This window comes from Eublepharis macularius, chromosome 6 (genome assembly GCF_028583425.1).
Source record: "Eublepharis macularius isolate TG4126 chromosome 6, MPM_Emac_v1.0, whole genome shotgun sequence".
Taxonomy (NCBI): Eukaryota; Metazoa; Chordata; class Lepidosauria; order Squamata; family Eublepharidae; genus Eublepharis; species Eublepharis macularius.
This window is the reverse complement of record NC_072795.1, coordinates 111,667,650-111,684,216: the sequence shown is the minus strand read 5'-3', so window position 1 is coordinate 111,684,216 and position 16,567 is coordinate 111,667,650. Positions and strand designations below refer to the sequence as shown.

General features: G+C 42.1%; 1 protein-coding gene across 1 annotated transcript in view; it reads right to left on the bottom strand.

Annotated features, from left to right (window-relative positions):
* The window catches only part of SGPL1 (sphingosine-1-phosphate lyase 1), a 69,446-nt gene that overhangs the window by 16,049 nt on the left and 36,830 nt on the right, over positions 1-16,567 (bottom strand). The window contains exons 4-6 of the mRNA XM_054982361.1: positions 14,818-14,965; positions 14,228-14,307; positions 2,696-2,824 (exon numbers count right to left, since the gene is read on the bottom strand). Coding sequence (XP_054838336.1) covers positions 2,696-2,824; positions 14,228-14,307; positions 14,818-14,965 — 357 coding nt within the window. The remainder of the gene's footprint in view (positions 1-2,695; positions 2,825-14,227; positions 14,308-14,817; positions 14,966-16,567) is intronic.

Here is a 16,567-nt window from a genome sequence, read left to right as displayed (position 1 = left end):
AGGTGAGCCTCAGGGGGGAGGGCATTCCAAAAGCCCTGACTCTGGTCACCACCTGCCTCACCTCTGCAAAGAGGGGCATAGAGAGCATGGCTTCAGAAAAGGGTCTTAACTGGTGGACAACACTATTAACAGTGTTCTTCACAACACAAGACATCCTACATAACCTTATCTCATTTCCCAATGGCAAGTCACATCTGCCAAAGTTACCCAATACAGCAACTCAAGATTCTTATAAAAGCTTTTGCTGCCAAATGCTGCTTAATGCTGTAAACCATGGATCTATCATCCTCCCCTCCCCACACCCCAAACAACCCCTAAACAACCCCTAATTCCTTGTTAAGAGACAAGGGATGTCTATTTTGAAGTTGCTTACTTAACTATACGTGGTTTTGTTAAAAAAATCAAAGCATTTCTGCAACTGGTTGATATAACTTTTGTTGAAACTGGTTGAAAACTGGTTAAAAAGATAAAATTCCCCATGGGAGATAGTCATTAGCATGTGATGTAAACATTTTATAAAGCAAAGTCGTGTGGCTTGAAACATTTCTGAAGCAACAAAGAACTAATTTACTGAGGTTGTGGATGCCCAGTTGCTCCAGGAAAGTCAAAAAGGAGAGGTATATGCTTTTACGTTTTTGTACATTAGGCATGAGTACTGCCTCATAGCCAAGCACTGTGAGAATGGCCTTGAAGCCCATCAAAGCTCAGAAATGAAAAATAGACCAAGTCATTCAGAATGAAACAAGGTAGCTGAGTCTCCACATACCAGCTGCTTAGAATTATATGAAAGAACAGAAGTAAGACACTGAGAATTTCAAAAATGCACATTTTAGTTACAAGAAAAAAAACATTAAGAACAAAAGCAGGACAAAGATAACACAATAAAGAGGAAGGGATGACTATGTAATCCACCTATTTATGTAATAGGGCAAAAAGACCTAGGCAGCTGTTGCATGTGATCCAACAGAATGATTCAACATAGCAAAGTCACCAAATAAAGGCTGTCTAGTTAGTCTACATATACTCTAACCTACAGATCAAACGTATTTAGACTGTTCTGCAAGCCATGTTTCAGCAAGACTGTGCAAAAGAGAAACTGTAGTTCTGAAGATCCAGCATGGTGCAGCGCTTAAGAGAATGAGCTATTCCATCCCCAGGCAAACTTTGAACATTTGCTGGGGAGGGGATGCTATATTAGTGTTATTAATAAAAATGTGTGGCTAGTCAAACAATTATCTGGACTTAGCAGAAAGAAATCTTATCCCATGCTTCATCTTCAGCCTGCATGCCACAATAGCTATTCAAAGCAAAGTATTAACCTCCAACCTTACCACAAAGTCCTTTTAACAGTTAACCTCTTTTCAAAATTTCTTCCAGATTACAAGAGAGAAGGCAAACTTGCAAGATTATCTTCAGAAAATTAGAAACATTGGAATCATCTTGCAGCTGTCTCTTCCCTCAGCACGTTCCATGATAACCTGCAACACACACAGTGGAATCCTATGCAGAGTTACTCCAGTCTAAGCCCAATGAAAGCAAGACGTTTAGACTGGCATAATTGTGCATAGGATAGCACCGTCGGTGGCCTTCTTTATGCTACTGCTTGAGAGGTTGCTGGCCTTTCAGCAGCCAAGTCCTACTCAGGTCCCCAAGTTTCTGGCTCAAAGTCTTCAACAGTGACTGCAAACTGATGGCTACCAGAAACTGTCCTGCTGTGTTGTTGGCCCTCTTGCCCCTCAGCTCAGCTGGAAAGTAATGGAGAACAGAGGCATTTACTGGTTCCTGGGTCCTCAAGGAGGCGCCTCCCGTTTTTGAGAGGTTGTGGGGCATTGTGTGTTACTTTTCCAGGTGGAGAACTGGCAGCTGTATCTCAGGTGCAGAAGACTGCTTGAAATTGTTCAAGCAACAGAACAAAAGTTGATCTATGAGCTCCCTTATTTATCTTTTCCCCCTTCTTGGTAACAGCACAGAACGCCAGTGCTAGCAACTTAACTTTTGGCATATCAGAAATCTTTCTATAAACTGGTTAAAAATCCCAGCATATTTATCCTATGCTATCTCCAGGGAGAAAAGACTAAGAAAGCAATTCTGTCACAAATTTTTGTTACTGGACATCCACTACCCTTGATGCTCTATTTAGCTAGAAACTACACGAATAAATTGAACGGGTATTTGAAAGTAGCTTCACTCAACATGCAGCACGACCACTGCCTTTATGAAATCTAACTAGTTCAGCAGCTCTCAAACTGGGATAGCAAATAATGTACTCCTGCATACCCACAGCTAGTCAGTGGGTAAACTGGAGGCCTTCTATATCACCAGCAGTAATAAATGGGTTCACCATTTGTTTATTTATTTATAAGATTTGCATATTGCCCTTCTATCAGCAAAGCATTAACTGGCAACAAACACAAAGACAATAGCTCAGAAAGCTGCTGTAGCACAGTGGTTAAGTGGTTCGGCTGCCAGTCAGCACTCTACTGGTTCGATTACATCCCACTACTGCCATGAGCTCAGTAGGTGGCCTTGGGTAAGCCACTCCTCTCAGCCCCAGCTCCCCAACTGCATTGTGGGGAGAATAGTAACACTAACTTGTTCACCACTCTAGGTAAGGTACTAATCTGTCTAGAAGAGTTGTATGTAAGTGCTGCTATCATCATCATCATCATCATGATTAAGAGACCATCTTACTTACTGCTCCACAAGAATTGGGTCCACCATGGAAGAGGTTGCAAGTCATTCTTATTACTTCTGCTTCCATTTTTCTCACACCTGGGAATATATCTGGATGTAGAGGGTTACTCCATGCAAATTCCTCATAAACCTTTAGGAAGCAAAACCAGCACATTAGATAGATTGTGAGCACATGTGAGATGTAAATAAAATCACACACCAACCCACCCTCAAAAGAACAGTGAGTACAGCCTGAACTATCCACACACATTCTGTTACAGAAGGAAGTTGCTGATCTCTCCCTCCACCAAGGAACACTGAATTTACTGAAGTCTAATGAAGACATCCCAGAGTTCTTTTCCACTGAGTGCTAAAATCCTGACTATACCAAACAAACAGTGAATACTATTGCTATAGTGTATCATTTTCTAAAAAGAATCCTGTTATTTGAAGGGGGAGGGGCTGCACTCAGATGTCATATCAAACTGTTATTAAGCCTGGGCTTGTGCTTCTCTCTCTCTCTCTCTCTCTCTCTCTCTCTCACACACACACACACACACACACACACACACACACACACAAGATTCTAAGCCTGGATTAAACCTTGGTTTAGATTCTTGATTTCTGGGAGGAAATCTAATTCCAGTTAAGCGTACAACTACATTTATACATCACATGTAGATGCAGTTAGTTTAAAACGAGGGTTCCTTCATCACATTGCGCATGAGAATGAGAGGGGGAGGGGACACACAAGAGGCCAGCAAGAAGCCAGATTCGTGCGAATTCAGGCTTGAAGAATGAACAGACATCTAGAACGGACCTTTGGACACTTACCGTGAAGGGTCCTTCTCCTCTGAGGAAAGGAGGACATCTTGGGTGATTCCCACCATCCAATCAGGGAGGCAGGAACTAACTTTCTTCCTCTTCCTGTCTAGCCTGTGGGACCACCCTCTCTTCAGTTCAGGTGACTCCACAAAGCAGTAACATTGAATTTATCAATCAGCAACTGTTAATACTGAGAGAAAAAACACCTGTTGCATTAACATGTACTGTAAATAAAGCATAACCCGGAGGAGGTATAAGAATGAGGCAGCAGGGTAGAGAAGGACGGAGACCCGGGGAGGGCAAGATGTCCTCCTTTCCTCAGAGGAGAAGGACCCTTCACGGTAAGTGTCCAAAGGTCCGTTCTCCCTCTGAGGCGGAGGACATCTTGGGTGCTCCCAAAGCAGTTTCCAGTTTCTGGGTGGGATGTGGTCTTCGTCCATGATCATGCACTGCAGTACTTTTCCACTATAGTCGGTGTCCGCTGAATCATATAGATTCGATTTGTAGCATCTTAATAAGGTCAAGACTGACAAACTTGCAGCCTTCTTCTACAAAAGTGTTCCTGTGTAACGCTGCACTGGTAGTAGCATTGCTCAAAGAGTGAGCTGGTATTCCACAAGGAACCTCTGCGAAAAGAGTTTTTAGGAGTTTCGATAGTGTATGTTTTGCTATTGGCACCTACTGCTGCTGAAGACATTTTCTTCCCTAAACTGAGATGAGATATATTTAAGAACAGTAAGACTGACTTTCTAATTTGCACTATTCGGAGCAGAGGCCTTAATCCTCCTTCTGACATCTAGGTTGTGTCAGAGCCTCTCCCTCGTCTATTTAGGGTACAGGTATAAATATGGTAGCCTTATTTCTTGCAAACTATGCAGTTTGGAATACGGTTTTGGAAGACAGCACGAGGCATCACCTTACCATTGGGAAAGATACAGAGTTCAGGTCTGACTAAATCTTCTGGCAGACGCGAACATAATAAGGAAAATAGTCTTCATTCTCAGCCTTCTCAGGGGAACATCCTTGACTGGTTCAAATGGATGCTTGGTCAGGGCTGTGTAAAATGTCTACTGAGTGAGGGCTTCCCAATAAGAGTTGTAAATTCTGAGCATAAACTGTTTTCTGAATGCTAGGAGAATGTTGGCCACCTCTCAGAAATATCCCCATCTTAGGAAGGTGTTCCTTTCTATTTCCACACGGTTAAGCAGAGTAAGTCTAAATGAGGGAGCCAAATTGGTCCCTGCTGTAACTTGACCAAAGAGGTCAGTAGGGTAAAAGGTGGAAATATCACCATCTGTTGGAGGGTGGAAAGGCATGGTCTGTTACTAGTAAGGGTAGTAATACATAGAGGAGGCCTAATGGCCACTGCAATGTCAGGGCAGCTGCTTGTGAGTAGAACAAATCTTGTCATGTACCCCGGTAGTTGATGGCTGTGTTGGGGCGCACACAGGTTCATGAGGTGTTGTGAAGTGCAATGTTATGAGATGTTTCTTAAGGGACTATTCCCGTTGTCCCCTCAGCCAGTCTGCCCGGGCATTGGATATGCCTTTGATGTGTACAGTTCTGATTGAAGCTAGATGACCATCCTCCCAGGTAAGTATCCTTGCTGCCACCTGTGTCACTTCAAGGTCTTGAATCCCCCCTGCTTGTTTATATATATTTTGTCTGCAACCTCGTCCATACAGAGCTCTGAACTGGAGCAGGGCCAGACAAATTGCTCCCCTTCCTACGTCATTGATAGGGAGACATGCCTAACCTGATTCTTACACCTGTAAATATTTGTTGTTCTCGAGGGATCATGAATCTTTTGCTTTGTATTGGGTTGGTGACCTTAGCTCAGACGGGTTTTGATCTGAAGTGGTATCTGAATGGGAAGATCTGTCTTCTCCATGATCTGTTGTTAATGAGATCTAAGAAAGGTCTGAAGTGGTCTTGCCTATAGACGACCCCAAAGGTATTGCATTGTAGGTAGCAACTAGCAAACCCATCAGTTTCAGTAGTGTTGTGAGAAGTGATTATGCACTCTGATGACAGTCTCAGTCAGCAGTTTGGTCTTCCTGACCTTTTCTTTGGTGAGGGATAGAAAAAACCCTTTTGGTGACTGTGATCTAACCCAGGTGTTCAAGCTTGTAGGGACTGAATGGTGAATTGAGTGTTGTGGTGAGATTTTCTCTTGAACCGATCAGGAGATCATCTGGGTACAAGTGAAACATGAATACCCCCTGTCTCTGAAACATATGATGAGGTTGATCATGAATTTTGTAAATACTCTCGGTGTGACGGACAGGCCAAAACAGGATGGCTCAGAACTGCCAATTTTTATTTTTAATTTTTTTTTAAACATAAAATCTTAGATAATTTTGATGGGCCGTCAGAATTGGTACATGGAGGTATGTCTCTGTGAGATCTGTAGATGTCATGTGTTCTTCTGATTGATTAGTCACTGCGACTGAGCCCAGAGTCTCCGCTCAGAAGTGATATAATTTGATAAACTTGTTCAAAAAACTTGAGGTCTAATAACACCCTCCAGTCCCTATTCTTTTTAGGGACTGAGAAGAAGATTGAGTAGACCCCTTTCTGGAGGGCAGCTTTCAAATTGTATGGAATAGCCTTGTGAGACTATGTGTAAGGCCTGCCTGCTTGTCAACCTAAGCTTGATGGTAAAGAGTAGTTGGCCTCTCACGGGACAGCTAGCAAGTTCTGTCTTAGAGATCTGGGTATTAAGGTTGATCTCTTTCCCCGTGTGGAGAACTGTCTGTTTGATCTTGGGAAAAGGTAAGCATTATCCCCACAATACAGCTGGAGAGCTGGGACTGAGAGGACTGGTTTATCCAAGACCATATGGAAAGTTCATGGCAGCAGTGAGAAGTAAACCTGCAGAGGACTGCATCACTGTTCAGTTATTTAACTGCTATACTACAAGTGTGGTCTTAAAAAGACCCCCCTTATTAAAGGGTTGCCTAGATTAACCTCAGGATGGCCATTTGGAATCTTGTCTGGACCTTAGTAGTGCGTGTTATGAATAAAAGGCTGAGGTCCAATGGATCTCCTCTCAGATTGTTTGAATGTTTTTGGCAACACATTCTTCTGTCCTAGGTCTCAATCTAGATCTTTCCCAGGGCACCCCCAAATAGCTTGTCTCTCTGAAAGAGGTAAGCCAGGATGATATTTTTAGAGTGTGAATCTGCTGGCCATGCTCTTACTCAAGTGTGCCAGCTTGTCACTGCTGTCAAGACCATAATCCTAGAAGAAAAAGGTAAATGTATCCAGGATGATGTCTGCCTTGAAGGTATTGACCCTTACATTTCTGTTTGCCCCTTCAATGGGGGCAGCTATTGTTGTACAGGAGGAGTTGGATCAGTTTCCAGATCCATACTTCTGACACTCTTGAGGCAATAGAGACAATAGCTGTAGCCTTAATAGCCATGGTCATGGCCTCGTGAGCTCTTGTTAGCATGGCCTCTCTCTTCTTGTCTAAGTGGTCTCTGACTGATCCTTACCCATCTTCTGACCAGAGCCCAGATGACTGAAGAGTAGCCACTGGAGGTTCCATCGCAGGTACCTGCAACAACTCATAGCAAAGAAAGGTAGTAAGTACAGTTTTTTGGGGGGACCAAGTTTGAGGATTATTAATTGGCTTATGGTGTAGAACACTCAGCCTTGAACCTTCTCCACAAATATTCTGGAAATGGGAGGACCTTTTCTGAGGAACCTTCACGAGGAAGTGACTCGTTTCCCTGGGCTGGATTTGGTATTCCCAGTCTAAGGGTCCTACTCCCCCAAGGCTAATTTTTACAGCTCTAAGGCTGAGAATGTCTTAGGTGTAAATTCTGGTAGACCTCAGATTCTGACAGCTGGACTGACTGCTCTGGTAGGGATATTTCTTTCTTTGCCACATCTGAAGGAATTCATCCTTCTCCCTGTCATTACAAACTCTATCTGAGGGCGATCCCCCTGCTCCGTGGGGATCCCTGACTGATAAACGTTGCAAACTGCCTTATTCTGACTCAGACCATCGGTCAGTGTTATCTCCTCAGACTGGCAGCAGGTCACCAGGGTCTCAGAAAGAGGTTTTTCTCCTCATCTACCTAAACTCTTAAACTGGAGTTAATTGGGAACAAACCTGGATCTTTTGCATACAAAGCAGAAGCTCTTCCACAGAGCTACAGCCTTACTCATGGAGGGAGGAGGTAGACACCACACCACTATTTCCTCTCTCCTGGTTAGTCTTAAGAGTTAAAAGGTTCAAAGACACCGGCAAAATTGCGCCCTTTATACATTACCCATCTGACAGGGAAAGGCAGGGCTAGATCCTGTTGTAAAAGCAGGGCTAAATCCAAAGGGGAAAGGCCTGCTGTAAAATCTCCAGCCAGGAGATTGGCATGGGCACATTCACATGGAGCCAGGGCTGAGGAGATTCCTGGAATCTTTATAGGGCCAAGGTGCTTCTGACTGGTAAAGTAACAGGATTTCCTCCCTCACAGTCAGTCTAATTGCTGACAGGAATTCTGGAGATATAACACGCTCAGGGGAACACTTACGTGGCCCTCCTGGGCTTGTCGGCTGGAGCTCTGGGTGTCTGGATTATGTTTCAGCCATGTTCTCCTGCCAGGAGATTGGCAAGTGTGTTGCATTGTTTCCCGCCAAAATTGAGCTCCACCAGGTGGCGCTGTTCTCAGCTGGCTGGCTGAGGCGCGCTGTTTGAACAAGCTCCCTCTGTGGAAGAGGGGGCTGTTGAGAGGCCTGCGTCTCTTCCAAGGCCATTTCCTTGCCGGGGAACACATACAGCCTCAGAGGCATGTTGGTGCCGGCTGGGCCTGTTCCCGCCATCGGTAGGACGGCACTCCATGGGAACAGCCCGTATTCTCCTTGCCAGGGAACCCATACAGCCTCAGAGGCATGCTGGTGCTGGCTGGGCCTGTTCCCGCCACCGGAAGGATGGCTCTCCGTGGGAACAGCCCAAATTCTTCTCCATGAAGCTTTCCTCAGAGTCCGATGACTCTCTAGAGACCATCTCGTCCTCTTCTTTTCATTCTTTGGCAAGAGGAGTAAAAGAAGAGGAAATGGGAGGAGAGTAAGGTAATGAAGTAAGTAAGGAGTAAGGTAAAGAATGATTTGAGGAAGAAGAAAGATAAATAAGAGATAAAGAGAAAAAAAGGCAGCAGAGCTAGTCTGCTGCAGAACTGCTCTCCCTGGAGGCAGGAACAGAACTGAAGAGAGGGTGGTCCCACAGGCTAGACAGGAAGAGGAAGAAAGTTAGTTCCTGCCTCCCTGATTGGATGGTGGGAATCACCCAAGATGTCCTCCGCCTCAGAGGGAGAAAGGGGGGGGGGCTGTTCTCTGGTCATGTTCTAATGAACTGAGAGGAGAAGAAGCAGATACCCGTTTTTGAAAGATAAATATATATATATATGCTTCTTTCTTTGCTGAATTCCCCTTTCAAAGAAAACAGAAAACATTTAGATACATTAATGATTTGCTGAATTGAAGCCAGTGCACATGGTAACTAAAAAAAACGCATCTTACAAAGATGGCTTTCACATAACGGGGTACAAACTGCATTGAAATGAGTTGTTTTCACTGACTCACAGTGCACGTTCAGAGGATGGGCAGTACGGAAGTTAACATGGCATACGCACTCAGCTGACACTGGTGTGATGTTTTAGTACGCAGAACTACTTTCTGCTCCACAGTCCACGCCTATTTTCAGGTTTTGTTCTCCACTTGCCAACTTAGAACTTTACAAAAGAAGTATAAGAGGAGCCGATATACAGATTACATGCAAAACCCAAATTTTGTGTCTGTGCGTGCGTGTTTAATAGAAATAAAAACAGAAGAGTCACATCATGAGAGGGCTATTCAGAATGGCAAGATAGCAGATTTGTTGTGAACACATTTAACCTGTTCCTGCTTACTGCTTCCCTGTTCCAAATTACCATTCCAAATTCTGACCATACATTTTACCTTAGGCAGGAGGAACTTCCTCCCACCTAAGGAGTCTTCCTCCAGCTTAAGCAGCTCTTCCATTGGAGAAAGACTCATTAGTCATTAGACTAAAGGAAGACTTCAAACTTTGCTTACTCCAGTGGCAGGTTTTTTCCTGAGGGGATTCCATGTACATGTTTACAAATGTACACATGTACAAATGTAAACATGGCTTGGAATCCTGGTTGGGGAGAGAGGTAGGTTGTCAAGACAGTGTGGAATAGAAGATTAAGCACCCCCTTGCATATTCTAAATTGTACCCTCCTGAAGCAGATTGTAAAAAAAAAAACTGTCAGGACTTCATACATATGTTTGTTTGCAATATATAGTTATATCCTGAATCTTGAGCCAATCATATTTTATGCCTTTATCATTTGGATCCTTCTTTAATGGTTACTAAAAACATCCTCCATTTCCTTTTCCAGATCCTGCAGTAGTCTATGACCAAGCCCAAGGTATATTAACTTCCTAGACCACACAAGGCACTTCTCTGAACTATCCCATGTATTCAGGGTCAAACTCTTAACGAGTGTAAAACTATGCAAAAAAATCCCTTCCATCTAAGCTGTGTTATTTCACATATTTCACATATAATCCTAAATAAAGGGGATTTGATTGTTCTGGGAAGGGGGAAGCACAACAAGATTGTTGGGCTTCACTAAAAAGGTACTGAAGACCAAATTTAGGTGAATGTGAGAAAAAGGAAACACTGGACATTCCAGCTACCTTGCATCGTAACGATTCCAGCATATCGATAGCTACTTATGTGGATGTAGCAGGTAACATAAGAAGACGCTAACCATTCAGTAGAGCCACTTTATTCAGAGAAGAGAAATGTACACAAATAAGGTTTATGCTTTAGCATCAGCTGTCATTACAAACCCAGATACTAGCACTGTATAATTCCAATTCTGGCCTGTAAGCAAAAATCTTTAATATGTTTTCACTTTTTTATATATTGAAGTGGAACAACATACCTAATTTAAAACAAAAACTATGATTTAATCTAGATTCTGTTTCAACTTCAACCTCACAAAAATCAAGTGATTTAAACAAGGGTAGGAAGTTTAAGAGCATATGCACTCTTAGATCTCTCAAGAATACAGCAGCATGTTTCGCTGACTTCAGAGACTTGCCAGAGAACATGGAAAGAAATGTATGTATAAAGGGATTTATGCATATCTTGGAAGTTAAATTTAGCTTTGGAAAAACCATGCACGAACACAGAAGTGGTGCAGACAGGTATTGCAAATGTGGGTGGGATGGGAACGAAAATAGAATAACCCATATATATGAAAAGACATCCCGGCTGCTTGTGATGAAAGAAAGAAAAAAAAGTATATGGAGATGAGGGAAGGCTGGTGAAGAAGACACACCCTAAAGAAACAATAGCCACATGCCAGCTCACCAGCTTCTCAATATAAGGACTTTTCTCCATAGTTCTTAAGAGGATTTTATTGAAGGGCAGTTATGTCATATTTTAGAGACAGGACAGGGAAAATCCCAGGCACCTAGAAATAAGAAATATTTTACCAGCTTTGCTAGATCGCTAGGAAGAACATCCATCCTTCCTTACACAAACCAACAGTTTGTGATTCATCGCACTTGGTCAAGCATGCTCATATTGCTATACCGTCTCCAAGCATGCATTTGAGAACCAGAACTGAGGCTGCTCCATGCTGAAACATATTGTCTGTGTAATGGGAAACCCTAGGGCAGAGCTTTAAAGAACATAGATAGGCTTCCCATGTTGAATTCAGACACTCTAGGAAGTGAAAAGATGCACATCCGAGTCTTGGAATTGGGGCAGAGACATCTCCCATCAATTTCAATTAAGAGGGGCAACACAGAAATCAGGAAAAATGGAGTGGTATGGGAACACAAACACGCACTCCCAGCCTCACATTTTCTTGCTTGGTTTGCAATATGTATATGCTTAGAAGAAATAAAAAATCGCATGAAAAGACTAACAGCTAATCGACTGAATAAAAGGTGAAAAAGAGGTATGAGGCAGGACTATGTTCATACAGTAATTCTACAGGAGCACAGAAAAAGGGGGAAATTATATTGATGTTCAGTTTCCTGAGACTCTCAAGAGTCCCTATGCAAAGATGTGTAGCCCCTAAGGCTACAAAGAGACTTTGGAAGGTAGGTAATGCCTGCTGGAGCCTCAGAAACGGAAGGAATTATTGAATAAGATTTCCAGTGGCTGGAGACAAAATGTTAATGCATAGTGACCGAATTGTTCCCCATCTTTGCCTCAGTCATGATCAGCAGAACTAAAATAAATCTGACAAAAGAGTAAACATTGCAAAATAGGCTAAATAAAAGAATAGCATACGAATTGGCTCAACTTGCATGATTCTACTGTTCTAGCATGCTGTACACACAATTGTGACTTGCAGATATCACAAGGTTAAAGAAGATCCTGAAGAACAATCTTATGTATGTATCCGTGTATGTATAAATTTGGGTGTTATACAAACATTTCCTACATAACTATACAGCATGTTCCACATGCACCTGAACAGCTCCCCTCTATCAATTATTAATACAAAGTAAACAGACTTTGCCCATACTAACCTACAACGACCAATGGCTACTCTTTCTGGTGACATCTTTAACTTCTAAGAGTGTCATTCCAATGCAGCACATATGCAGGCCACTGTACCTTCGGAGTTGTTTTACTTCTAGTCTACTAAAGGGGAATCAGACAGCAGCATATCACAGGGCAACCAGGCAGGAACGCAGGGCTAACTGTGTGGTATAGCCAAACCTCTGGATTCTGCAGCTCCTATCCAGGTGAGCTATTAACCATCCATTGTAGGTGTCACAGGTTAGCCACCTGTGAACTACAACTTTCCCCATGCAATTAAGCTATTTCTCCAGCCTCCTCTCAATTAACACTCCTTATTTCTCCAGAGATTCCTCATACAATGATGAACATGTCCATCTGAGAGGAGCCTTCCAGTCTGAAACTAGTACTGGAGTCTAATTAGTTCAGACACCCTGGAAAATGGAAAGCAGCAGCATCAGGAAGCATGCAAAGAACTCCGAAAGAACCCTCCTTCGCAAATACACACTTGCCAGATTGTAGATGCCCCACAAATTTTTACTTGATGAAGGGGGGAAAGAAAAAACCAGACATACACACTAACACTTGCCACTGCAGATAATGCCCAAAAATGCATTGGACTTTGATCTGATTTGATTTATTAGACATTGTTGCATAACCTTGCCACTAAGACACTGGTCTGTTCAAGGGCTAGGGTTAGCATTATATTAAGCAGGAAATGTATTAGTCTAGCAGGGACTGGTACATATCTGAAAAGATTTGCACCAGAAGAAGTAATGTCTATTGAATTGTCTTTTAAATTAAATGCAGAACAGAAAAATGGGTGGAAGACTTTCTTCTTTAAAGTAATTTTTATTTCAAAAAAAAATTTTCAATAGAATATCAAATCACATTTTTATCATTTTGAAACCCACCCTCAACACAAATGATAAACCAGAATTACAATATTGCCATTTCAAAATTTAAAGATTGTTGATGGAACGATTACTTAATTAACATTCATTCTTAACTATTTACTCATTTCCATTATCCTGTTTAATGTAAAATTGACTTGCAATTGTACAAATCTAATGTTATATTTTATTCCTTTCTGCAAAATTCAAAAAAGAACCTCCAGCTGTCAGAAAAATACACTTTTTTAATATGAACCTCTCTTAATTGAAAAAGTTCTGACAACTTTCATGGTTCTGTGGTACCACAGACTTTTTGAACCCAAAATCTGATTGTGAGAGTTTACTAGTTTTCCAATTTTTTGTTAGTAGCAATTTTGCAGCTGTGAACATGTCAAGAACCATCCTTATACAGACTTTTGGACGAGATGCATTAACTAGTCTCAAGAATGCCACCTTAGGATCTAAAGGCACAGTAATCCCTGTAATGTGATAATTTTTTATAAAAATACCAGACCAAAACGTTTTCACCAGAGGACATTGCCAAAACAAATGTGTAAGCTCTGCCTACCTTTCTCCACGTTTCTAATACGCATATTGATTTGTGTGATACAACTTACATAATTTACGCAAAATTAAATACCAATTACAGATGACATTCTTTACATATAGAAAGATATTCTTTGTATGGGTTTCCTCATCCTAAGTAGTCACTGTAGTGTTCAGGCCTACTGGGCGGGGGGGGGGCATCATTTGGACCCTTTTAACCTGTCACAAATTTAGCTTGAATATTTGAATAATTGAATACTGGATCCTAAGTGGGCAACACAGCACAGCTGAGCCTCTTACAGAAACCAAAGACTGGCACAGCAGGTTTCCTGAAATGCAGGGCCAAAATGAATTAGCATGGCTTCTCAAAACAGTATTATTAAGTATGATACAATCAGTGCCTCACACTACCAGCGTCAACTGCAATAAAGCCCCAGCAGGACACAGCCAGTAAATTCATTCCTTTCTGATATACTATGTGCCTTGTCAACATATGTTTTTATCTCTTCCTGAATATCTATACAGCAACGTGTTGCCCAGTATCTCTTGTGGTAATCTACTCCACAGCTATTTCAACCAATGCATGCATTTCTCTAAATTTTTGTCTTCTGATGAATGAAGTGGGGGATTTTTAATAACTATCTTTTAGGTCAAAACTCATCTCACCTGAACTATTTCTTTTTTAAAAAACCCAAACACATTCTATAACATTATATACACACTGCATTACCTTCACTAGTAGTTTAGTGAGTTTTTCTTCCCCGCTGTAAACTGTTCCTGAAACCGTGCCATCTTCCCAGCGTACTTTTCCTAGAAACATGAAGATAAAAACTGGCTGATATTCAGGTTTATTGTTCACATTCTTTTGCTTTGCAGTGGGTAAACACTTTCAAAATGCAACACAAATGCACCTTAACCAAAACAGCCAATAGCTTCAGCTCTCTCGAACGAAAACTATATGCAAAAAAATTAAAATAAAGTACAAGTAATCAGGTTTTACACCCATGCATCCTGCAAGCAAATGCAAAAACTATTCCTTTTACATAATGTTGGAATGAGGTGCAAAATGCATAAACCAACTTAAGATTTCCGCATACCAATGTAATTCATTGCATTCCTCTAATATTATGAGACCACAGCCAGCTTTCTTTGTTTACCACAGCCATTATCTTGTCCTCTTTGGAACCAAAGAGAAACTATTTGGAAAGAAGGGTGTCAGTAATGGACAGAAAAATTCTGTCAGTTATACCAGCACTTTTCACACATGAACTCATGAAACCATCAAACAAGTTTATGATACCAGAATACTCTCAGACATACCCATTGAGCTGTAATCTTTCAACTTCTCTAACACTTCTGGCTGGCTCAGGCCTTTGGCAGGCAGCATTTTGATATAGGGCTTTCCATCTTGCAGAAAAGACAAATTAGACTTCACGTCATCCAAAGCCTTGTTAAAATAATTCTTTATCTACAAGAAAAGAAAAGTACAAAACCTACAAGATGAATTCTTTCCATCCTGGAGATGGTTTCAATTGCAGAGTCCTTGTAACAGCTTACGCTTGAATGTTAGTACTGGCCTACTACTGGAGGTCCACATTTTATATAATCCTTTAATATCTTCATGGTGGTTGAAAGTTGATCTTCAGAGAGAAGCCACTTAACCGATCTTCTCTCTTGCACTCTAATATGCTCTTCAAAATGCAGATCTGCAATACTGTGATACAGATTAGAGATTAGCACGAACCAAAAAAATGGCGGTTCATCGAGGTTCATGGTTCATCGTGTTCCACGAACCATGAACTTCACGAACTTGCCTTGGTTTGCAAACCAGTTCATTTGGTTAGTTCAGTTCATTTCCGGGGGCTGTTAAACAGCCCCAGGGACAAACAGAGATGCCAAACTCACCAGGAATCTTCAGTAGCCTCTCCTCCTACCACCGTTCAACTACGATGTAGAGTCGATGTCGGATGTCCGAGTTACAGACCTCCAAATCTGAGAGCAACTGGAAAAACCTATCGATCCTGCCTTTCTCAGGGTCCAAGATCCCTGAAACTTGGGGAGTGTTTAGGGGATAGTTATGGGTAGGTCCCCTGCAAATTTGGTCAATTTTGGACTCCTCCATAAGCACCCTTTCTGAGTTGGCAGAGCTGCTAGCAGACATGGTGTTGGAGACACCTAGACTTATTGTTCTGGGAGACATCAACATCCATGCTGAGTGTTCAAAGTCAGACCCAGCTCAGGAATTTATAGCTTCCCTGGCAACCCTGGTCCTCTCACAAATTGTGACAGGCCCTACAAATGAAAGAGGCCACACCTTAGATTTAACATTTTGCACTGAGCCTTTAAGAGAAAACCTTGTTTCAACATTGGAGGTTCAGCCTGAATCATGGTCAGACCATCATCTGCTGAAGGCAAAAGTTAATATAGCCCGCAAAACTCCCCGCAAAATTGGGGGTCCAGTTAAAATGATTCGCCCACAAAGGCTCATGGACCTTTCTAGATTCCAAAATGCCTTGGGGGATTTTAGAATCCCAGACACATGCCCCATGGTAGCTGCTGTAGGAATGTAGAATGCAATGCTCCTTGAAGCTATTGACACCATTGCTCCCTATTGACCGCTCCGGCCCTTGGGATGGACACCAGCCCCGTGGTTTACCACGGAGCTGGCTGACATAAAGAGAGTTGGAAGACGTCTAGAAAGGCACTGGCAAAAAACTCACATGGTAGCAGATAGAACATGCTACAGAACCCACCAGAAGACCTATAAGCAGAAATAAAAGCGGCAAAGAAACGTTATTTTTCGGCAACTATTGCTTCGTCTAGTTCACGACCATCCCAATTGTTTAAGATATCCAGACACCTCCTAACCCCAAATTCTGAACTTTTACAGTCCCAAGAACAGACAATTAGCTGCAAGACCTTTGCTAAGTTTTTTGCTGATAAAATAGCACGAATATGCTCTGATCTAGATGCTAGCTGCAATGCAAACGAGATAAACAAAATGCTTAATACACCATCCAGCTTACATTTGGACTGCTTTGAACCAACTACAATGAGAGATCTTAACAGG